The sequence below is a fragment of the Cyprinus carpio genome, chromosome B15 (genome assembly GCF_018340385.1).
Source record: "Cyprinus carpio isolate SPL01 chromosome B15, ASM1834038v1, whole genome shotgun sequence".
NCBI classification, from domain to species: Eukaryota; Metazoa; Chordata; class Actinopteri; order Cypriniformes; family Cyprinidae; genus Cyprinus; species Cyprinus carpio.
In genome coordinates, this window is record NC_056611.1 from 17,189,808 (window position 1) to 17,210,177 (window position 20,370).

General features: G+C 37.2%; 1 protein-coding gene across 2 annotated transcripts; it reads right to left on the minus strand.

Moving 5' to 3' along the window:
• Positions 1-3,457: 3,457 nt before the first annotated feature.
• Positions 3,458-18,059, minus strand: LOC109103238 (pipecolic acid oxidase). 2 transcript variants are annotated; one of them, XM_019116614.2, is made up of 8 exons: positions 17,842-18,050; positions 17,400-17,548; positions 15,099-15,309; positions 13,308-13,490; positions 11,262-11,414; positions 8,774-8,923; positions 6,780-6,855; positions 3,458-4,214 (listed from the first exon to the last, which is right to left on the minus strand). In XM_019116614.2, the coding sequence occupies exons 1-8, from the start codon at positions 17,947-17,949 to the stop codon at positions 4,084-4,086; spliced, it is 1,161 nt and encodes a 386-aa protein (XP_018972159.1). In that variant the 5' UTR covers positions 17,950-18,050; the 3' UTR covers positions 3,458-4,083. The 2 variants fall into 2 exon arrangements, with proteins under 2 accessions (XP_018972159.1, XP_042595470.1); XM_042739536.1 differs by lacking the exons at positions 3,458-4,214; positions 6,780-6,855; positions 8,774-8,923 and adding an exon at positions 8,971-9,331 and having other exon boundaries at positions 17,842-18,059.
• Between the last annotated feature and the right edge of the window lie 2,311 nt (positions 18,060-20,370).

A 20,370-nucleotide genomic window follows, 5' to 3' on the forward strand; every position in this document is an offset into this window, starting at 1 on the left:
TGGTGATGTCATCATAGTCTGCGCTGCTATGTTCTCTGATCCTCCTGCTGGAATGAATCCTGGCCCTCTTGACCCTCACAATGTCTTCCCGCAAAGAGCTCCTCTGGGGTTTATGCGGGCGGCCGATGTGCTGCAGGATGATTACCCCAGGGATGGAGCATTTTGTTTGCCGTTGGTGTCTAAAGGAGCGAGTGTTTTTGGTAGACAGCCACTAATTAATGTGCGTCTCCTGAGGCAGGGTGTGCAGCATTAGATAAACCTTGGGGTTTGACTGGCAGGGGTCAGGAAGGCCTGACCTCCTTTTTATTACACACTCATGTGTAGATATAAAAATCACACAGGGGCAAAAAAACATCACGGCTTTGAGCTCAGGAGACTCGATTTCAGGTTCCACAGCAGGTGCAGGGTCACAGATTTAAAATGAATGGAGTGTTTGCGCTGTAAACATCATTTGTCCTGTATTTCAGATGGCAAATAAAAACACAAGGATGTAAGACAAGGTGGCATCTACCATGAATTGCACCGACAGCACAGAAGAGCAGATAGAAAAAGTGCAGATGGTTGGAAGTGAGGAGAAGACAGTGGACTTAAAAGTGTCAATAATTCAGTAGGCTACTCCATTACCTTTATAGTACTTTTTTTTAAAAGTATGGCTTCCTTACATGTATTTTAAAATAGTTGTTATTTTTATAAAAAAAAAAAAAAAAAAGCAAATTCCCAGTGCTGCTGGATCAAACGCTGCTCACTCAATTTAATTTGAGTTTCAGAACTAACTGTTGTATCATTAGAAATGAATACAACAACAACATAACATAAAAGATAATCAAATCAAATATGGCTTAAGGAATGCCATGTATTTTTCTCATTCACTATACTTTGCTACTTTTTTTTTCCTTAAGCATGGTACCCTAGTTGACCAACTGCAAATATAAAAAAAAAGCGCAATACATTGCAAATAATGTAAGTGGAAATAAAAACTTATTTGAGGTATACTTTTTGGACATGAATATGGTTAAAAAGAAAGAACGAAAGAAAGAAAAACACCACAGTACTTGTTGTAAGGGTATGCAGTTCTCACATGTATCTTAAAATAGTTTCACACTTGTTTGAGAGCAATTAGCATTTTTTTTGGTGTGAAAAAGGAGCAAACATGGTTACATCTAAAATATATATATTTTTCTGAAAGAGTAGGAGTGTTATTCTCATTTCAATAAAAAAGTAAATAAAACTAATTGTTTTAAATGAATTAACATCAGTTTACCTGTGCCCTTTTATAAAATAATAAAATGTTGATGATGTACCTCTAATAACAGCCTAAATTAATCAAAATCAAGTAAAAGAGAGAATATGACCATTCTAAATGAAACTTGATCTTGATCTTGATTTTGATTTTGTGTTTAGATGAGAGGATGTGTTGTGTCATGTTGAGGAAGACTGCTCTGTGCTTAAATCAAACTGTCCCCTGTCCAATCTGACCAGATCTTCAGAGTGTGGTAAACATCACTCATCACCATAGCAACGCATGCCTTTCTCACTCTGTTGTCAGTCAGTGTGCACTTTTCTTCGTCCTTGTGCATGTCAACTCAATATACTGACACCTTCCAGAAGGCCAATCTTTTGGCATTTCCTGGGAGAGGGCAATATTTGAGAAACAGAAAGACAGCATGAGAAAAAATGCTTTTAAAAAAAAAAGCTCCAGACTAGCAGTCTGTACTTATTTCCTCAAGCTTTGAGTTACGGTTGCCTTCATCATCCTCCTCTGTGCTGTGAAATCTACTACTGATGGCAAACACTCGCATCAGAATTCTGTTTTAACCCTCTATCTATTGCATGCATTGACAAATTTCTGTTTCTGTTTATTGAAATGAATTTTGTGATGCTATGAAAAGAATGTTACATTCAGGATGTTACAGACTTTTAACTGCTACTCTACAAAATCGAATACAGTCTTATGGCGAGTCTTTTTCTTAAAGGTTAATACAATTTTTATATATATATATATATATATATATATATATATATATATATATATATATATATATATATATATATATATATATATATAAGATGCATTAAATTGATCAAAAGTGAGTGTAAACACTTATATTTTTAAAATGAAGTTCTATTTCAAATAAATGTTCATCTGAACTTTCTATTCATCAGAGTATGCCAAAAATATATCATGGTTTTCACAAAAATATTAAGCAGCACAACTGTTTTCAAAATTAATAATAATAAAAATAAATGTTTCTTGAGCACCAAAGCAGCATATCAGACATGTGACACTGAAGACTGGAATAATGATGCTGAAAATTCAGCTTTGCATCACAGAAATTATATTTTCATATAAAATAATATTTTATATTAAAAACTGTAATTTTAAATTGTATATGATATTTATTTCACAATAGTTTTTTAATCAAAGAAGACTTAGTGAGCAAGTTTTTTTTTCCTTTTCCAAAAACATCTAAATTACCTTACCACCCCAAGCCTTTGATTGACCTCTTCCTTGTTAAAGATTTTTTTATATTGCTTTCATATGTGCATCATGTGCTTTTAAAATAAGAAAATGGTTTCGTTGAGTCATCATAGTAGCAATGTCATACACTTTTTTTTCATATATTTTTTAATGGTAAAAACACTTCATGGTCACTTTAACAAACAGTGAGGCCAGTGTTAAGTGCGGTTAAATCCAGCTGCAACTCTCTAGGACAACAAAACCACAAGTGGACGATTTTACTGAATTATCTGTTATCTGTAACAGAGATGAGCAAGTGTCCACAGATTCTGTGGATTCTTTTGTGCACAGGCACGTCTTCCTTTAGGCATCCAGCACCTGTATTGTTTCAGAGAGCACATTTGCCTGATTCTCTCTCTCCCGATCATTATAAAGCTCCTTTATCATTTGCGCCAGAGAGCTATTTTGACTTTCCATGGAAAAAAAGCTCTCCTTTCGACCGAAGCCACGGAAATGACCCTTCCAGGCATATGAGCCAGAAAAGAAGCCTGGAGCTGCATTTATTAAACCTCAATGCCTTCACAATAGCTCCTGTCACTCTCATGGCATCAGGTTAGCTCTCATCAGAGGTGGTAAACATTAGCTCCTGCATGTTTGATGGCATTTTAATATGGCCATCGATACACTAATACTATCAATGCATGCTAACTTCTAGCCAGAAGGATGAATGGGCCCTCGGTAACCCGCTGTCACATTGTATAATTTCCTCATTCCCCCTGATGGTGCCGGTGGACGTCTAGAGTAAAAGGCTGCCCGATTAGTGATTAACATGTTTACAGGGGAAAATGGGTCCAGGCAGCAAGTCAACAAATGATGCTGACTTCACCAAGACAAATGGCTCAACGGCTTATGTCTTTTTAACAGTACGCTCCGTTTGCTGCCAGACCGCTCTCTCCAAGCCGTCAAGGAGGAGAAATGCATAAAATCATAAAAACTGACAAGTGTGCACTTTAATTTTAATGTCGTTGGCCACAGATGAATACATTTACAATCAGACAATATCAGATGATACTGTTAGAAACTCATCGCGGGAGGCTAATGGCTCCCTTGTCAGTGTAGCAGATGCTGAAACATGGCGGGCTTTACTCTGGTGACCAGCATCGGAGGGTATTGACAATTAAAGCAGTTAGACTCACCCAGACTTTACACAGAAATCAAGATAAAACAGGCTGTTACCTAGAAACATAATTAGCACATATGCAGTCTCCATGTCTACATAAAGCCAATGGTATTTTTATAATTTCACATGCTATTATTGGGAAATAAGGTGGTGGAAGTCAACTTCTTAGCCTGGTAACAAAAGGCGGCTTGAAAGCACATCACTTCAATGGCACAATTCCACAACACCATCAACACACTGATGGTGAGATTTAGACAGGATTCCGTGGGAAAGAATATTTCCTTTTTGCACATCTTTAGTCTAATGTTAACTTGACAAAGCCTTGATATTACAGAATAAAGCATGTATGAATTAGTAATGAATTAACATAGCACAGTTCACATTCAGACATTGTTTAACATTGTTTTATTAAATTAAATGTAGCTGTCATTGTAGGCTCTTGCATTTAAAGTGACGATCTGGCGTGAGACTGAAAACGTTGAATGCGGAAAGGTGAGAGGTCGTATGAGGGAACCTGCCCCAAGGCTAACTGAGAGAGCAATTTCCCTATGATAGGGCCGAACTTGAAGCCATGGCCTGTGGAGAGAAAAAAAAAAATCACATTTGCTGAGAGGTGAATCATCATAGGATTGAGTTTACATTCATGCAATCCACTGGGGTAAAAGCAAGCGCACCTCACAGAAATCTACAGCGTCCCTTCTATAAATAGCCATTATCTGTCGTCCACTGTCTGACTCAGAAAGCCTTTGCATGAGAGAGCATGGAGAGAGAGAGAAAAAACCCTCAAATCATGCTGGCACCATCACACCCGCTGTCACAGGACATTTGTCTTTTGGGTAGGTTTTGGCAAAATGCTAAATTAAGAAAATTGGTCTCCCTTATTGAAGAGAGTGGACTGTCAGAGGATTCATTATAGCACTGTTGTGTACATACATGTTTTCTCTGGATCATTTTAGCTTAAAATGAAAATTCTGTCATTATTACAAACCTATATTTAATTCCATACATATCTTTTATTCTTTCACTGGAGCACAAAAGGAGAAATTTTGATTAATGTACACATACCATTTAAAAGTTTGGGTTCAGTTTGATTATTTTTTTTAAAGATGTTTTTGAAAAGTCTTGTTTTGAAAAGCTTTTATTTGATTAAAAATACAGTAAAAACAGTAATATTGTGAAATGTTATTACATTGCTGTTTTCTATTTAAATTTATTCAAAAATGTTATTTAATCCTGGGACAGCAAACTGATTTTTCAGCATCATTACTCCAGTCTTCAGTGTCACATGATCCTTCAGTAATCATTCTAATATGCTGATTTGCTGCTCAAAAAAACATTTCTTATTATAAACGCTGAAAACCGTTTCATATTTTTGAAACAGTGATGCATTTTTTTCAGGATTCTTGAATGAATACACAGTTTAAAAAGAACAGCATTTTATGCTTATATATATATATATATATATATATATATATATATATATATATATATATATATATATATATATATATATATATATATATATATATATATATATATATATTTAGAATTGTCTTTACTGTCACTTTTGATCAAGTTAATGCTGTTGATCACTGCTGAATTAAAGTATAATCTTACTAACCCCCAAATTTTGAAAGGTAGTGTAAATGTCCATATTTTACATGCAATTACAGTGAACAGAGACTTCTGCTTCTAAAGGAATGTAAATACACCATAAAAGTCTGTATGAAACATGCACTATATTTAAGATCTTTTGATGCCATATGACAGTTTTGTGAAAGAAACTGAAATGCAGTTTTACAAAACTGACCTGGTTTACAAATTCAACTCATTGACATATAATGATCTAGTCAAAATGATTAACAGTCCACTGGAGGGAAGGATTACGAGTGAATAATGATCCTCACACAAAGCTATTGTAGGACTAGTCATAGAGACTGCTTTTGATACTTTTCAGTCTTTTTTTGAAGCACTGACAGCTTTAGTCCCCATTTATTATATTGTAACTACATGGAAAAGTACAACCTGCACAACCTTCTGTGCTACACAAAAGAAAGTAAGTCATACTTTTAGAGTAAATGATGACAGAATTTTCATTTTCGGGTGAACTATCTCTTTAAGACAGAGATGGAGCTAGGTAAGATGTTTAAAATGCACTGCATTCTTCTCCAACGCTCTCGGCTCTTGCCTTTGCGAATTGGGTGGCTGTTTGAAGTCTGCAAGGCTGGGCTGTGAGTGGATACGGCTCTGACCAGCAGACAGTCTCTGTTCTTCCTTAAACCCCACTGATGTGACTGGGTATCCATGGCAACCAGAGGTCCTTGAGCTAAGAGCTTGGCTTGAGACAAATTCTGGGTGGAAAGAGGGGCAACTTCCCACCCAAAAGCTATGGTCTGTGTGTTTGCCCCTAAAACGAATCCAATTTGCACCCTTTAGTTTTTCCCAAGCCGCAAATACAACAGCTGCGCTGAGGGCAGGGGAGCAGCGGGGAGGCGAAATGCTGTCATTATGGCAGACAATAAAACGAGAAGAGGCAGGGAGAGGTTAATAGTGAGCATTCCTCCGCTCCTATCAGAGTTGTAATGTATTATTAAGGCAGAAGAATATATGTCATAAATCATTAGTGCGTGACATGCCAGAGCATTGGGACGGTACCGGTACAGTGAGGCAGCCACACAATGCTTCCTGTGACACCTCCTTTAACCGGGACAAAGCGTTACAAGATGAATAGCTATACCGTGCTGCCACAGTAGTGCTCAGCTGTACTGTATTTTTCTAACCCCTTCCCACCAAACGCGACTCTCCGCACCCCATGCTGCTAACCAGCACTTTTCTGAAGTGATTACCAGTGGAATTTAATTAGCCCCATAATTAGTCTAAGGAGGAGGTGATGGGAACAGATGGAACAAATGCCAGGTGAGCCCTTTGGCCCCCTGAGAGGCAAGTTTGGGAGCACACAGGAGCCGGGGAGCCAGCAACCGCCTTTAATTAGACGATAAAAAGCACCCGCACTGGGGGCTTCGCTTTCTGTCCTTCACTAGCGCCCTGTTCCGTTTCCTCATTAAAAAGTTCGGATAGCTCTTCCAGTCGACGTGAGCGCGTGTGGCTGTGTTTTACAGAGTTCATTAGTGCTCTACTGACCTGAGAATCCAGCACCGATGATGATGTTGCCGTAGGTTGGGTGGGAATCAAGGACGAAGTTATGGTCTGGCGTGACCTACAAACAATCAATCAGGGAAATGTTAAACATCAAGACTGGATGGTAATTATTTCTGCAAATATTTGACCTTTTTGTACTCTGAACATGCACGCGGCATTAATTATGAGCACTGTTTGAATTGAACTTAAAATTTAAAAAGCTGCTTAAGAGATAAGCCACTACATGCCTGCAATTGCTAATGAACAAATTCACTAAGTGAATGTCTAGTTGGGGTGTACGATACCATTAAAAGTTTGGGCTTGGTAAGATTTATTTTCTTTTTAAGAAATTAATCATTTTATTTAGCAAGAATGCATTAAGTTGGTCAAAAGATATGGTAAAAACATTAATAATGCTACAAAAGTTATTTCTGTTGATTAAAGAATCCTGAAAAAAAGCACCAAATCATCATATTTGAATAATTTCTGAAAGATCATGTGATACTGAAGACTGGAGAAATGGCTGCTGAAAATTCAGCTTTGCCTTCATAGGATTAAATTAAATTTTAAAATCTATTCCAATCCAAAAAGGTATTTGAAATTGTAATAATATCTCACAATAATAAACAAATGTAATTTCTGACTACTAACAAACCTATTCAACAGAAATTAGCCTTTTGATTCATTTTGAGCCACCTGATATTTTTCCTTTTAAGTATGAAAATAATCAGTACTGTGGTTGGCTGACTGAGACGTTGTTCTGTAGATGGTATCGAAGAGGACAGCTCTGTGCATCATGCTACTAGGTAAACGTTTTATATGATTCCACTCAGTTTCTTGCTTTAATACTGAACTTTATCTCTGCGTGCTCACCGGCGTTCTGTGGAGATCCTGACAGGGCAGTCAAGGGCAGTTTATAAAGGATTTAGGTTGTGTTACATCACCGCTGTCCTTTTTCATGACTGATGTGATTGTACCTTGCATTTGTAAGCTGTCTGTATTATTCCATCTGGATGGAAACTTTGTTTGGTCATGCAGAAGTTTACAGAGCAACTGAAAACCTGCTCTGAAAGAACTGACTTTTTTGATGTACTGATGCATTAAATGAGAAGCTAACACCACGTCCCAACCAGATGCAATGCGACAAGTTTCCTATGACAAGCAATTTGTCCATCCACACTGAATGTGAAACCGCAGCGTGATGTGACACAATCACAACCAATCAGAACATCACTTTTTTGAAGAGAGAATTTCCATGACATTTTCAGACATTTGTGATGACTGAATGTTTTTTTTTGGTTTCATTTGATTACCATGTATCTGTTAGCATGCATCTATAAAGAAATTATTTTTTATGAGGATTCTTATTACTGTGATAGCCATTTTAATTTTATTACAGTAAATGATTCAATGTTTTAAATTTTTAATGAATTAAAAACAATACTATATATATTTTTTATATATTTTAATTAATATTATTATTAATGATATACTATTACATTATTATATATCTTAATGACATTTCAAGGCCTGTAATTCATAATTTTAAAATTCTTAAAACAAATAAGATTTGTTTTCCGGGTTTTTTGATGTTCACTGCAATATACAGGACTTCAGAGAGATGAGATTTAACTGTGAACGGGAAATAGATATCGAAATCAAGTGACCCAGAAAATATCCTGTCGTAGTCACATCTGTTTAAGTCAGATTTACATGGATGGAAGAAATAGCTTTAATGGCTTGTCACAATATCAGGTGTGTCTGGTTAAGATACGCTATAATTCTGAATGTCTAGAACAAAAAAAAAATCAATTTAAAACCCAAGTAGAACCAAAATAAATGGCTTGGTTCAGTTCCAGCAACCATTCAATCAAATGACATGTCAGAATAAAATATGAGCCATGCATTCAAATATCTTTCTTCTCTCCACATGAGAATGAAAGTTTGGTCCGGACACACAGTGATGGCACCTGAGGACGAGTAATGAAGCACCTCACCGTGTACATGCAGCTCTCCACCACAGCAGGCACTGGCACCAGCCCAGGGAGACAGCGGGTGACGTAACGCACCAGAATATCGATGTCCCCTCTATCCGTCTGTTTATCTCGCTCATCCGGTTCGGTCTCACTGCCCATGTGGTAACACACCTGTTCAGACACATGCACGCACACTATGATCCATAAAAAAAATCTGACCTATGATACATTACGGATCTGTGATCCATCGCTCGGTATGCTTGGAGGAGCAGCAGATATACGTGCAGAAGCCAGGCTCCAGCGACTGGAGCAGACATAATGCATCTAACATGACACAGCCATCTGTGCTCTCCCATTCAGCCTTGCTAAGTGTGATGAGACTGAAGACTCCTTCTGGGCTCTCCCGCATACTGAAACCGGGCCATTAGTACTGGGAGAGGAGACCAGAGGATAGTGCTGCTTCTCTGCTTTTGTAAAAGCATCAAGGTCCATGGATCCATTCAGAGAGCTATAGAACCAATCCTGTTTGCGCTTGCATCTGATGCACTCGAACTCTGAGTGGAGATGTGTGTTGCGTTGCTGCACGAGGGAATTGTGGATTAATTAACAAAGAATGAAAACTATGGACTATCAGAGACTACCATTCTCTGGAGGCTTTTTTATGAGATGTGGGCAGGCAATTGCATTAATGAAATGGTCTGTGGTACATACTGATGTAGTGGTTTAGAACAGGCTATATCTATTGTTTCCATGGAGAAGTGGTCTTTCAAATAAAAAACACTGGACAAACAGGAAAGCAGGCATTGTTAATCTTTTTGATCTTTTATTTAAAAAATCTAATTTCATTGGATAATAAGAATTTAAAATGGGGGGAAATATCATTATGAAATAAATGTTTTTCTCTAATACACATTGGCCACAATTAACTGCACCCTTTTATTCAATACTTTTTGAAACCAATATTTGCCAGTTTAACAGCTCTAAATGTTCTCCTATAATGCCTGATGAGGTTAGAGAACACCTGGCAAGAGATCAGAGACCATTCCTTCATCCAGAATCTCTCCAGACCCTTCAGATTCCCAGCTCCATGTTGGTGGTGCTTCTCTTCAGTTCACCACACTCATTTTCTATAGGCTATAGCAGAAGCTTGGTTTTGTTCTCAGTGACCCATTTTTGTGTTGTTTTTGAGGTTTGTGTTTGGGTTATTGTCCGGTTGGAAGATCCAAACTTGGCCCATTATAAGATTTCTAACAGAGTCAGTCACTTATTGATTTTTTTAATCTGTTGGTATTTGATAGAATCCATGATGCCATATGTCTAAACAAGAAGTTCGGGACCTCTGTCAGAAATATAGGCCCACAACATCAAAAATACAGCAGTACTGTATATTTCATTGTACACATGGTGTACTTTTTATCCCTGTGTTCACCAAACCCATCATGAGTGTTTGCTGCTAAAAAGCTAATTTTTTAGTTTCATCTGACCATAGAAGCCAGTCCCATTTGAAGTTCCAGTCATGTCTGATAACTGAATATGCTGGAGTTTGTTTTTGGATGAGTGAGGAGAATGTTTCTTGAAACCCTCCCAAACAACATGTGGTGATGTACTGTAGGTGCTGTTTGACAATGTTTTTAAGGTTTTCTGACCCTGAGACTCAACTTTTTTTCTGCAATTCTCCAGCTGTGGTCCTTGGAGAGTCTTTAGCCACTCAAACTCTCCTTCTCACTGTGCATTAGGATGATATAGAGACACGTCCTCTTCCATGCAGATTTATAACATTTTCTGTTGATTGGAAATTCTAATTATTGCCCTGATGGTGGAAATGGGAATTTTCATTGCTCTAGCTCTTTTCTTAAAGCCACTTCACTAATTTGTAAAGCTCAATTATCTTTTGCTGCACATCAGAAATATATTCTTTGTTTTTTCTCATTGTGATGGATGATTGAGGGAATTTGGGCTTTGTTTTCCCTCATATTTATATTTCTGTGAAACAGGAAGCCTTGGATGGATAATTTCATGTTCATAATCACTCTGGAGTGCTCAAAATTGTGAATATGAATGGGAATATACTTCTGAGATATTTTACTCATAAGAATTTCTAGGGGTGCCAATAATTGTGTCCAACGTGTATTTGAAAAAAACATTAATTTCATAATGATATTTCCCCCCATTTTTTTTCTCCTTTTTTTTTTCTAATTTTCCCAAGTGCTTTTGGTATTTTTTTATTTTTATGTAGCTTTAATTAGTTTTTATTTTAGTTTTAGTATTTTACAGCTCATCTCAGATAGATGCCATATTTCCTTTCTCTTAATTTTGTGCATGTAATATTTAAATTTTATTGTATTTTAGCTTTATTTCAATGAACAAAAATATTTTTAATATTTCATTTTATTAAACAATCCAGAATGGCACAAGTAAGACCTGAAACTGAGCACCACAAAGTTAACCACCAGGCCATGGCCTTAATCAAACCTGTTATTTTAAAAGCAACATCCTTCCTGTCACTCACCTTCATTAGTCCTGGATACTCATTGGATGGAAGGCCGTAAATATCATATTCCCCCTCTTTTGGCTCCATCTCTATAAAACATGGGAAACTCTGGCCGACACTGTAGGTGCCTGGGATCTTCTCCTTCCAGTAGCATACGTTTATCTTTACAACCTGCCCAGAAAAAAAAAAAACCCAAGAGATTCAAAGTCCTTTCAGTCTTATTTTCTTTGCGCACAAAAAGTAATCTCGTAGCTTCATATAATTAAGGTTGAACCACTGATGTCACATCCTTACAACCTTTCTGGGCCTTGAACGTTTCAGTTGTGTTGCTGTCTGTGGAGCATCAAAAAAGCTCTCGGATTTCATCAAAAATACTGTATCTTAATTTGTGTATAAAGATGAATGAAGGTCTTGTGGGTTTGGACGACATGAGGGTGAGTAATTAATGACACAAAATTTTTTTTTTTTTTTGGTTTATTATTTTTTTTAATTTTTTTGGAAATGTAATAAGCAGTAAGGAATCGCTAGCTCAGAATAGTCCAGTCTGTCTTCTCATTCAAAGACCATAAAAATTCACCAGTGCACAAATTCATTGCTCATATATTGTTGTGCTCACCCAAGCGCAGACTTTCAAGCCTATGCTATCCTAAAAAAATGCAATTCCAATTCTAGGTCCAATTCGGAGTTTAACTAACACAGAATTCTTTTTCCATCACTTCTCTCGTGGCGTGTGACAAATAAGAGATCTCGGTGGACTGGAGAATATGGGAGCTGTTTATAGGATTGGGAGGTGAGTATAGGGTGCTTTCTGTGCATTCACAAATAACTCACTTTTCATTCTGCCTAGGGGTGTAATCCAGATCAATCTATATGTGCCTGTGTGTGTTTCACAAGCTATGGCTGATAGTCAGTATGCCTTATATATTCCCATGCTTCCATTTTTCAGAACCTGTTTTCCAAACCCAGACATTTCACACTGATATATTGTTCCATGGCGCCTTTAAAGAAAAGAAGAAGAAAGAATGAAAGAGAGAGAGAGGGGAAGAGAACGAATGTACGTACATACGAACAAACAAACGTAAGAGAAATTAAAAAAATTGGATGGATGGCAAGTATGAAGGGGAATAAATGTATAGATGGATGAATGGATAGAAAAAGTGTAAGCAGGTGAAAATATAACAAAAGGATCAGATAAAATAAGGAAAATAGCTGAAAGAAAGAAAGAAAGAAAGAAAGAAAGAAAGAAAGAAAGAAAGAAAAAGAAAGAAAGAAAGAAAGAAATTGTGTAGGTGAGTAGTACTAAATGAATGGATGGACGGATGGATGGCAGACAGTTGAAAAAAGGGGGGAGTAAATGAATAAACAGATGGATGCATGGATAGGTGGCTGGATGGAAGAAAGAAAGGTGGCAAGTAAATCCATAGATGGATGGAAAAATTGTAAATGAGAATGAATGAGTAAACGGATGAAAATAAGAGGATAAATAGGTGAAGGAAGAAATGTAACAAGGATGGGTGAAAGAAATAATGAAAGAAAGAATGCATGAACAAATTAATAAAGGTAAGAGTAATGAAAAAATGGATTGGAGGAAAGAAGGGGAGTAAATGTATAGAAGAATGAATGGAAAAAGTAAATAAATTTGGTAAAATATAGAGGGTACGCAGGTGAAGAAAAATATAACATGGCTGGATAGCAAAGAAAGAAAGAAAGAAATTGTGTAGGCAAGGAAAACTAAAAAAGATGGATGGATAGGCAGATGAATAAAAAAGGGGAGTAAATGAATAAACAGATGGATGAAATAAAGAGGGTAAATAGGTTTAAATTTAAAATTTAAATTTAAATAGGTGAAGAAAGAAATCAACAAATGGATGGATGAATGAATGAAATAATGTGAAAGAAAGAAAACAAAGTTAGGATATGGATGGATGAAATAAAAAGAAAAATTAGGTTAGTGAATGAAAGGAAGAAAGAAAAAGAATGGATGGAGGAAAGAAAGATAAGTAGTTAATTGAATGAATGAATAGATGAGTAAATGAAAGAGGGATGGTTGGATGTCAGCTGAACCTTGAGCGGGAGCTGCAGTCCTGTGTGTGTCAGAAGAGTGTTGGCCCAGGGTCCTGCAGTGATCACCAGACTCCTCCCACTGTACACTCCAGAGCCCGTCGTTACAGTGACCTCTGCACCAGGCCTGATGTCAATCACTTTCTCCCCGTCCTTTATCACACCCCCAAAGGACTGAAACAGCCTCTGAAAAACACAGAGACCAACAGATTCAAATCACTTCAGTCTGACTACAGCATGCTCAACTTTACTGCATAGACAAAACTTCTTCAAAACACCTCATCTATGACAGAAAATCCTAATCAGAGCAGTGAGGAGAGACTGGTTAAAATTTAACAGGGGCTGAATTTGACACAGAGGGATGTCAGCGGGGATCAGTTAAAACTGGAAAAAGCTGGTCAGATTCGGGCAACACATAATGAAAGTGTTTCCTTAGTGAGAGCCAACAGGGAGCTTATCACTGCACACTGTAGCTGCTGTAGGCAGAGCTTATTGAATCCAGAAAGGCATTGTGTTTAAAAGTGCATGGCCATATTCCCTAGATAGGGTGTAAGGAGCCTTTAACAAGCTAGTTTGCAGCCATATCTTATCTTTGAAAGCTTTAAAAAGCACAGTGAAGGCGACACTGAAGTACAGTTATGTACACAAAGTACATTGCTCAATGCCTTCATGACATTGAAAGTTTAGGAGTTTTCACACAGTAAGAGATTTACTTCCACTGTGTGCTGAATTTCACAGTACTTGCTTAAACTGAATGCTTAACTGAGAATAAAAAATAATACTTTTATTAACTGCAACAGCATTTCTCATCAAAAAGGGAATCTGACATTTCAAAAAAATGCCTTCCCTTTATTGTCTCTAAAACTCATGTCATATGAATTTTTTTTCCCCATTTGTATGCCTCTTTTTTTAACTGCTATGTTGAGCTAAAATTGATCTACTGACTCCAATGAGGAGAAAATCCATTTCAGTGATACATCTATGCGGATAGACGCAATCGGTCCAAACTGGGTTTTAGAACAGTTGCAAATGTATTCATTTCACATACATAATTAGATGAGCATCTGATAGCTTTGAGTTGCCAAGTTAAAAATAAAATTGACGTGTGACATTCCAACAGCCTCCCAGAGATGATTTTAAATAAATATTTTAATAAAATGGTTCACTAAAACAAGAAAATGACTAATTTAACACTGCTGTTCAAAAGTCTGGGATCAGAGAAGATTTTTATTTGTACCCAGGCTATTTAGTCAGAAATAAACAGTATTATTTAAAATAACTTTTCTAGTTTTAGTTAGAATTTTTCATTTATTTATTTCTGTCTTTTAATAGATTTATGTTTTCTATTTTAATATATTTTTCATTTTATTTTATTCTGTGATGGCAAACCTGAATTTTCAGCAGACATTACTCCAGTCTTCAGGGTCACATGATCCTTCAGAAATAATTTTAATAAAACACTATTTTGGTGCTGAAGAAACATTTCTTATTATAATCAATGTTGAAAACAGTTGTTCTGCTTACATTTTTTTTGGAAAACCGGGACACTTTTTTCAGGATTCTTTGAAGAATAAAAAGTTAAAAAGAAAAACATCTATTTGAAATAGAACTTTTTATGATGCAATACAAAGTTACATTAGTAATATTTTTTCTAAAGGAAGTTATATTACAAGTGTTTTACTGTCACTTTGGATCAATTTAATGCATCCTGAATATAAAAGCATTAATTCCTTTAAAATCAATCAATCTAACTGATCTGAAACTTTTGTACAGAAGTGTTCATGATCAGCTGACCTGCACAGTTCGGAGGGCTCTGTCTGCATACAACACGCCAGCAATGGTGTCTATCAGCGCTCCGTTCCCATCAGCAAGATTCACATTGGGAATGTGCTGGCTGAATTCCTGCTTCTCCAGGAACACTGTGGGAATCTTGTGCCTTTGCATTGTGGCCTTTAGGCGTGAGAAACCTCCATTTTCTGGACCCATAACCAGCAGGCCTGTGCGCCTGTGAGGAGAAGTTCATAAGATGACCATGTTAAACAGCTGTACCTTGATTTAGGTGGAAGTGCTTAGAGGCATGTATAAATTGTGCAATGTGCCATCTGCGCCTGCTTGTGATGCAGGTGTCTTAATGTGAGGAGTTATGGCAGTATGGATGAGAGGTTGGGAACACAGGCTTTAAATCAACAATGTGTGATAGATGGTCGTGCTGTTTTCTGTGGATACTGTTTTTCAAGGCCTACTTCATCTGCCAGCCATCATGATGCATGGGCAGCATGAGTTCACAGGTTCGAGTCATTCATCAGAGATTTTTATGACTGAATCCCCATTGTGTGTGTGTGTGTGTGTGTTTGATTGGGGATGCTGAAAGAAGGACTCCATGTCACATTAATCAATGCCCTTGTACCTAATAGCAAAGAGGCAGGTCACATCATGGTGGGGCAAGATCCTTGCTGAGGTCATTTTAATACCATCTGTATCAAAAGTGCATAGAACTTTCTCACAACCTTACTGTTTCTCAACTACCTCGGGGGTCCTATGAGAAATATAATCCCGTCCTGGTTAGGAATGTCCATAATAGCAGCATCCTCATTTATTTTGACCTTCGCTGAACACTTTAACTACAGCTAAATTTGTCACTGCACTGCCTGTCAAATATTTATTATGGATTTTGACCTTTTTGGCAGCTTTCTGCATGGGCAAAATAACAGTTGGTGGTTCAAGCTGCCGACATCCCATCTGATGTAAAAAAAAAGAGTCAGAACAGCCATTGTAAGAGTGTGAGGTGGGATCTTCATCATAATTAATTCAATCTCTTGATTATATTAATAATATACTTAGAAGTGCCCTGGGCAAAGTGGTGTTTTGGACAATATCTGCATAAATCTGAGGGCACTGCATTGCTAATTGACAACATAAACTGTCTAACTATTTAAATGATTAAATAAAACATTAATTCAAAACAGAAAAATTCTAGGTCTATGTATAATAAAGCATCTCTAAACTGTGTTCCAATTGGTCTGTTATATAATAATCTTAACTAGAAAGCAATCAATAAAGCTAAAAGGTGTACTGAATCTATAACCACCCGTTAACAAAAATTAATACTTCAATTCTGTAAGGATGCATTAAATTGATCAAAAGTGACAGTAAAGACATGTACAGTATAATTTTATAAAATTTATATTGCAAAAATAAAAAAATGCAAACTATCTATTCATCAAAGAAATAATAGTTTCCATAAAAATATTAAATAGCAAACCAATCTTCCACATTGATAACAATAAGAAATGTTTCTTGAGCACCACATCAGCATATTAGAATGATTTCTGAAAGATCATGTTACACTAAAGACTAGAGTAATGGCTACAGGAAATTCAGCTTTGCCATTAAAACTAGAACTAGAACGGTTTTTACTGTAATTATGATCCAATAAATGAGTCAATAGCATAGATAGCCCTGACTGACATTACGCAATCAAAAAGGAAATCATTAATGCTGGTCTTAAATGATAATTGCAAGCCACTTTATTGCATTTACTCCATAAAATGAAGATTTATTCTCCAAAACCCCAGTTTGCAAATGACTTTCCATAACCACCACATCCACACAAATGACCCTCTCATCTAAATAAATACTAATCCTGTCCAAATCAGTAATATTTTTAATAACTGTAACTTGTTTGGAAAGCAAGTCTCATCTAAATAGTACAAAGAAGAGAACAAATCCAGCAATCTTTAAAATCTTGCACACATTTTTCACTCGCTGCCCGGCAGTGTCTGAGATGCTCAAGGGCACAGGTGGCCTCTCATCAGGACCCATCCGTCAGAGAGCTGAGATGGATAGCAGTGAGAGAAAGAGTAAGGTGTCTGATTCTGCATAGAAGCAGAGTGGGCTTGATCCACTCGTGATCATTACACCTCACAAACACTGTAAATACAAGTGCACCCCATGGTCCATAGATGATGCTCAGGGACTAGAATGAAAATGCTCCTTTAAAGTTATGGGTCTGCAAGTTTGGTTGTACAGCGTCTGCATGTTGCATTGTGGAAAAATAAAATCCAGCCTTCTTACTTAGATGCTTACAAACATTACCTGTACAGTTCAACACCTGCTTCTCTCTCAAGCTGAGCCCAGAGCTCATAGCTTTCATGCATCATCTGTATGTAGAAATCTTCCTCATAGGTTTTCCGTATAACCCTGGTTTGGCCATGAGAGCTCCCTCTGGAGTGGGGCAAAACAAACTGGGGAGAAAGAAGGAATTCAAAGAATACTGTAATAATAATCCCACTGGACTTGCTTTGCCTTTGTTTTAATAATGATAAAAATAAAAATAAAAAAAAATCTACCATAAAGTCCAGTCCATATACTGTATGCAAGAATTAATGCTGTCTCTTACATTTACTTTAGTGTATTAGGTGAGCATTCTGCCTTTATAAATTTACTAACAGTTGTTTTATGCTGTCATTTAGAATTAAGTGAATAAATTATAACAAGACTATGCAAATGATTTAGAAATACTGTATACTGCACCGACCTGCTCCAGCAGTAGAGTTTTCTGCTTGTTTTTGGCCAGATGATAGGCAGTGCAGGACCCCTGGATCCCTGCGCCAATGACGATGCAGTCAAACACTTCAGACGACATTTCCAGCTTTAATTCTCTCTCGTAAGACAGCCTACTTCTAACACACAAACACGACGAACTTGCCTTAACCTCTTTTTCCTATTAGTTCAAAGTTCTCCGGTTTCAGTTATGTAACCATGATCAGCTGAATGTAAGACCCGCCTTTAGGATTTACAGCACAAGAAAGTTTATGAACATTTAACTCCTTGTGGATCTCATGCACTAGTCTAGACTAGAAAATACTACAAAAAACAATCCAAAGCTTTCTGTATAGTATAATTTTTATTTGTTTATTGTAGTTTTAGGTAGCCATGATTTAGTTCATAAAAACGAAATAATTTTTAACCTAAATATAATTTTATATAGTGCTAAAATTAATTTACTTTTATTGCAATATATTTCAAACATGGCTGACATAATTGCTTGGTGTGTGCTCAAGGTAAAGTTTGTTTTGCTTGTGAGTTGTTTGTTGCTTGTTGACAAAGTTTTAATTCGCTAGTTTTGAGCAATATATAGTACTGTATACTGATTGTTAGTAGCCTAATATCGATAATGAATGTTTGCTTTAACACAATCAGGTCAATGAACGAGAGTTGAAAGACGGAAGGGACAAGTGACATGAGGTGAGTGAGATAATAGTAAATGGGTCATTCCTGTAATGTTATACAGTACATTTAGTTTGTTTCATGAGTGTACTTGAGCAGATAAATATGAGAAACAGGCCGAAACAAAGAGAGAGTGCTGTGTCTGGCAGGGTTGTGACTGGGTTCCTGTGTGTGTGACATGGTACTGTGGAGTCAGTCGCAGGCCGAGCAGATGGATCCTGTGGATGGTCAGGTCTGGAGAGGGTCAGATGGTCCTGCCCCCCTGCCGCCGAGGCCTGTCACGGACAGATGTAGTCTGATCCTCCCCACAGAAATGCTGGTAGAGTGCTTTTTGTGTTTTGTATGCAAAACAGGTTTACTGAAGGTATAGCTTATTTTAAAGAAATAGTTCACTCAAATTGAATGCACTAAAAGGGTCCAAACAGCTGATAAAACATCACAGTAATCCACAAATAATCAAACTGACTTTTAACATCTTATGAAGTGAAAAGCTGTTTTTTTGTAAGAAACAAAACCCTCATCAAGATGAGGCCAAAATATGAGTCCATAATCCATAAAGACATGAATTGTATGGCAGGTACGGCGAATGCTTTCCCCTGCTAATACAACAGTGTTTGACTAATGCATATAATCAGATCTGATTTGATTTCCAAATATTAGAGATATTTATTTAGCCTACATAATTAGGATTGGCTGCCTGTAACTGGAAACTCGTGGCAGAAGGACGTGCATCTGACAGAGAGCTATTGTGTTGTCATGCCGTCTCGGCTTGATCAAGACACCCCCTCAGTCTCATTCATCTTCGGTTGATTCTGTTCACTCTCCAGCTTTTGAAGGACGGCTCCAACATCCCAATTAACCCCTCTCTTCCCCCTCAGCTTGTTAGGTTGGATTTGTGCTCCATCAGACCAGTGCTCTCGCCGAGATGTATCAGCCTTCCGAGACATATCTGGAAGCTTATTGATTTTGGCATATTATTTTATGAGTGGGAGTTGGGAGGCTGTAAATGGTGAACAGGCTGTTTCATTGTTTGAGCTGCTAAGCTGCTGTATAATTACATCGGTGACCGTAAAGCCCGCTGACTGAGCCCGCAGCTGGGCAAAAACACAGCTAGTGAAATAAGATGGTGCCTCACAATCTTTATGAGCCAAGGCCTTGCTGGGACCCCAGAATCACCATCTGTAGGCAGTGAAAGTTTATTTCCTGAAAGGCCTTTTGTGGCATAGGCACGTACAGTCTCCCCGTGACATGATGAATGACAGGCCTCTTAAGCAGTTTAAGGGTTTACTGCCTGGCTGTACAGCAGTGTTTAAACTGCAGTGTCAGGACAATCTCATGAACATCACCATGTCTCAACATCAATAACTATTTGAGTGGAGAAAACGATGCTGCTAAGATTTTACTGCCTGTGGGATAAAAGTGCTGTCACACCACTTCTAGCGATGTGAACTCATCAGGGAATTGCTGCATTTTCTTAGCTCCGCGGAATGTTAAAAGCAAATTCCATGCAGGGACAGGAAAACATTTGTTGACCAAAACTAAATAGTGCTATAGGCTTATTCGGCACATATCTGTATTTTTACATCTGTGCAATTTTTTTTCAGTGGCCTTGGTTCTGAAAGTATTTTTCCCATCAGGATAAAAAAAAAAAAAAACAGTCTTCATTTAAGAGTTATAAACCTTGAACCAAACCAGCCAGCTAGGAGCTGAAACACATCAGTACAAGCTTTAATTTAAAGCAAAAAAATAGATTTTAAAATCAGACAAAAAGACGAAGGTACAAGACTACCTACTTAAGACTTTAATGAAGAAAAGGACTACAATCCCATGAAGCATT

What these genes read in the sequence shown, in the direction of transcription:
- LOC109103238 (XM_019116614.2), bottom strand. Translation starts at nt 17,949, where the DNA reads ATGTCGTCTGAAGTGTTTGACTGCATCGTCATTGGCGCAGGGATCCAG. An exon ending in GCAGGTGTTGAACTGTACAG is followed by an intron (nt 15,310 to 17,399) that starts GTAATGTTTGTA and finishes TTCTCCTCACAG; the next exon opens with GCGCACAGGCCTGCTGGTTA. An exon ending in GAGCCCTCCGAACTGTGCAG is followed by an intron (nt 13,491 to 15,098) that starts GTCAGCTGATCA and finishes TGTGTTTTTCAG; the next exon opens with AGGCTGTTTCAGTCCTTTGG.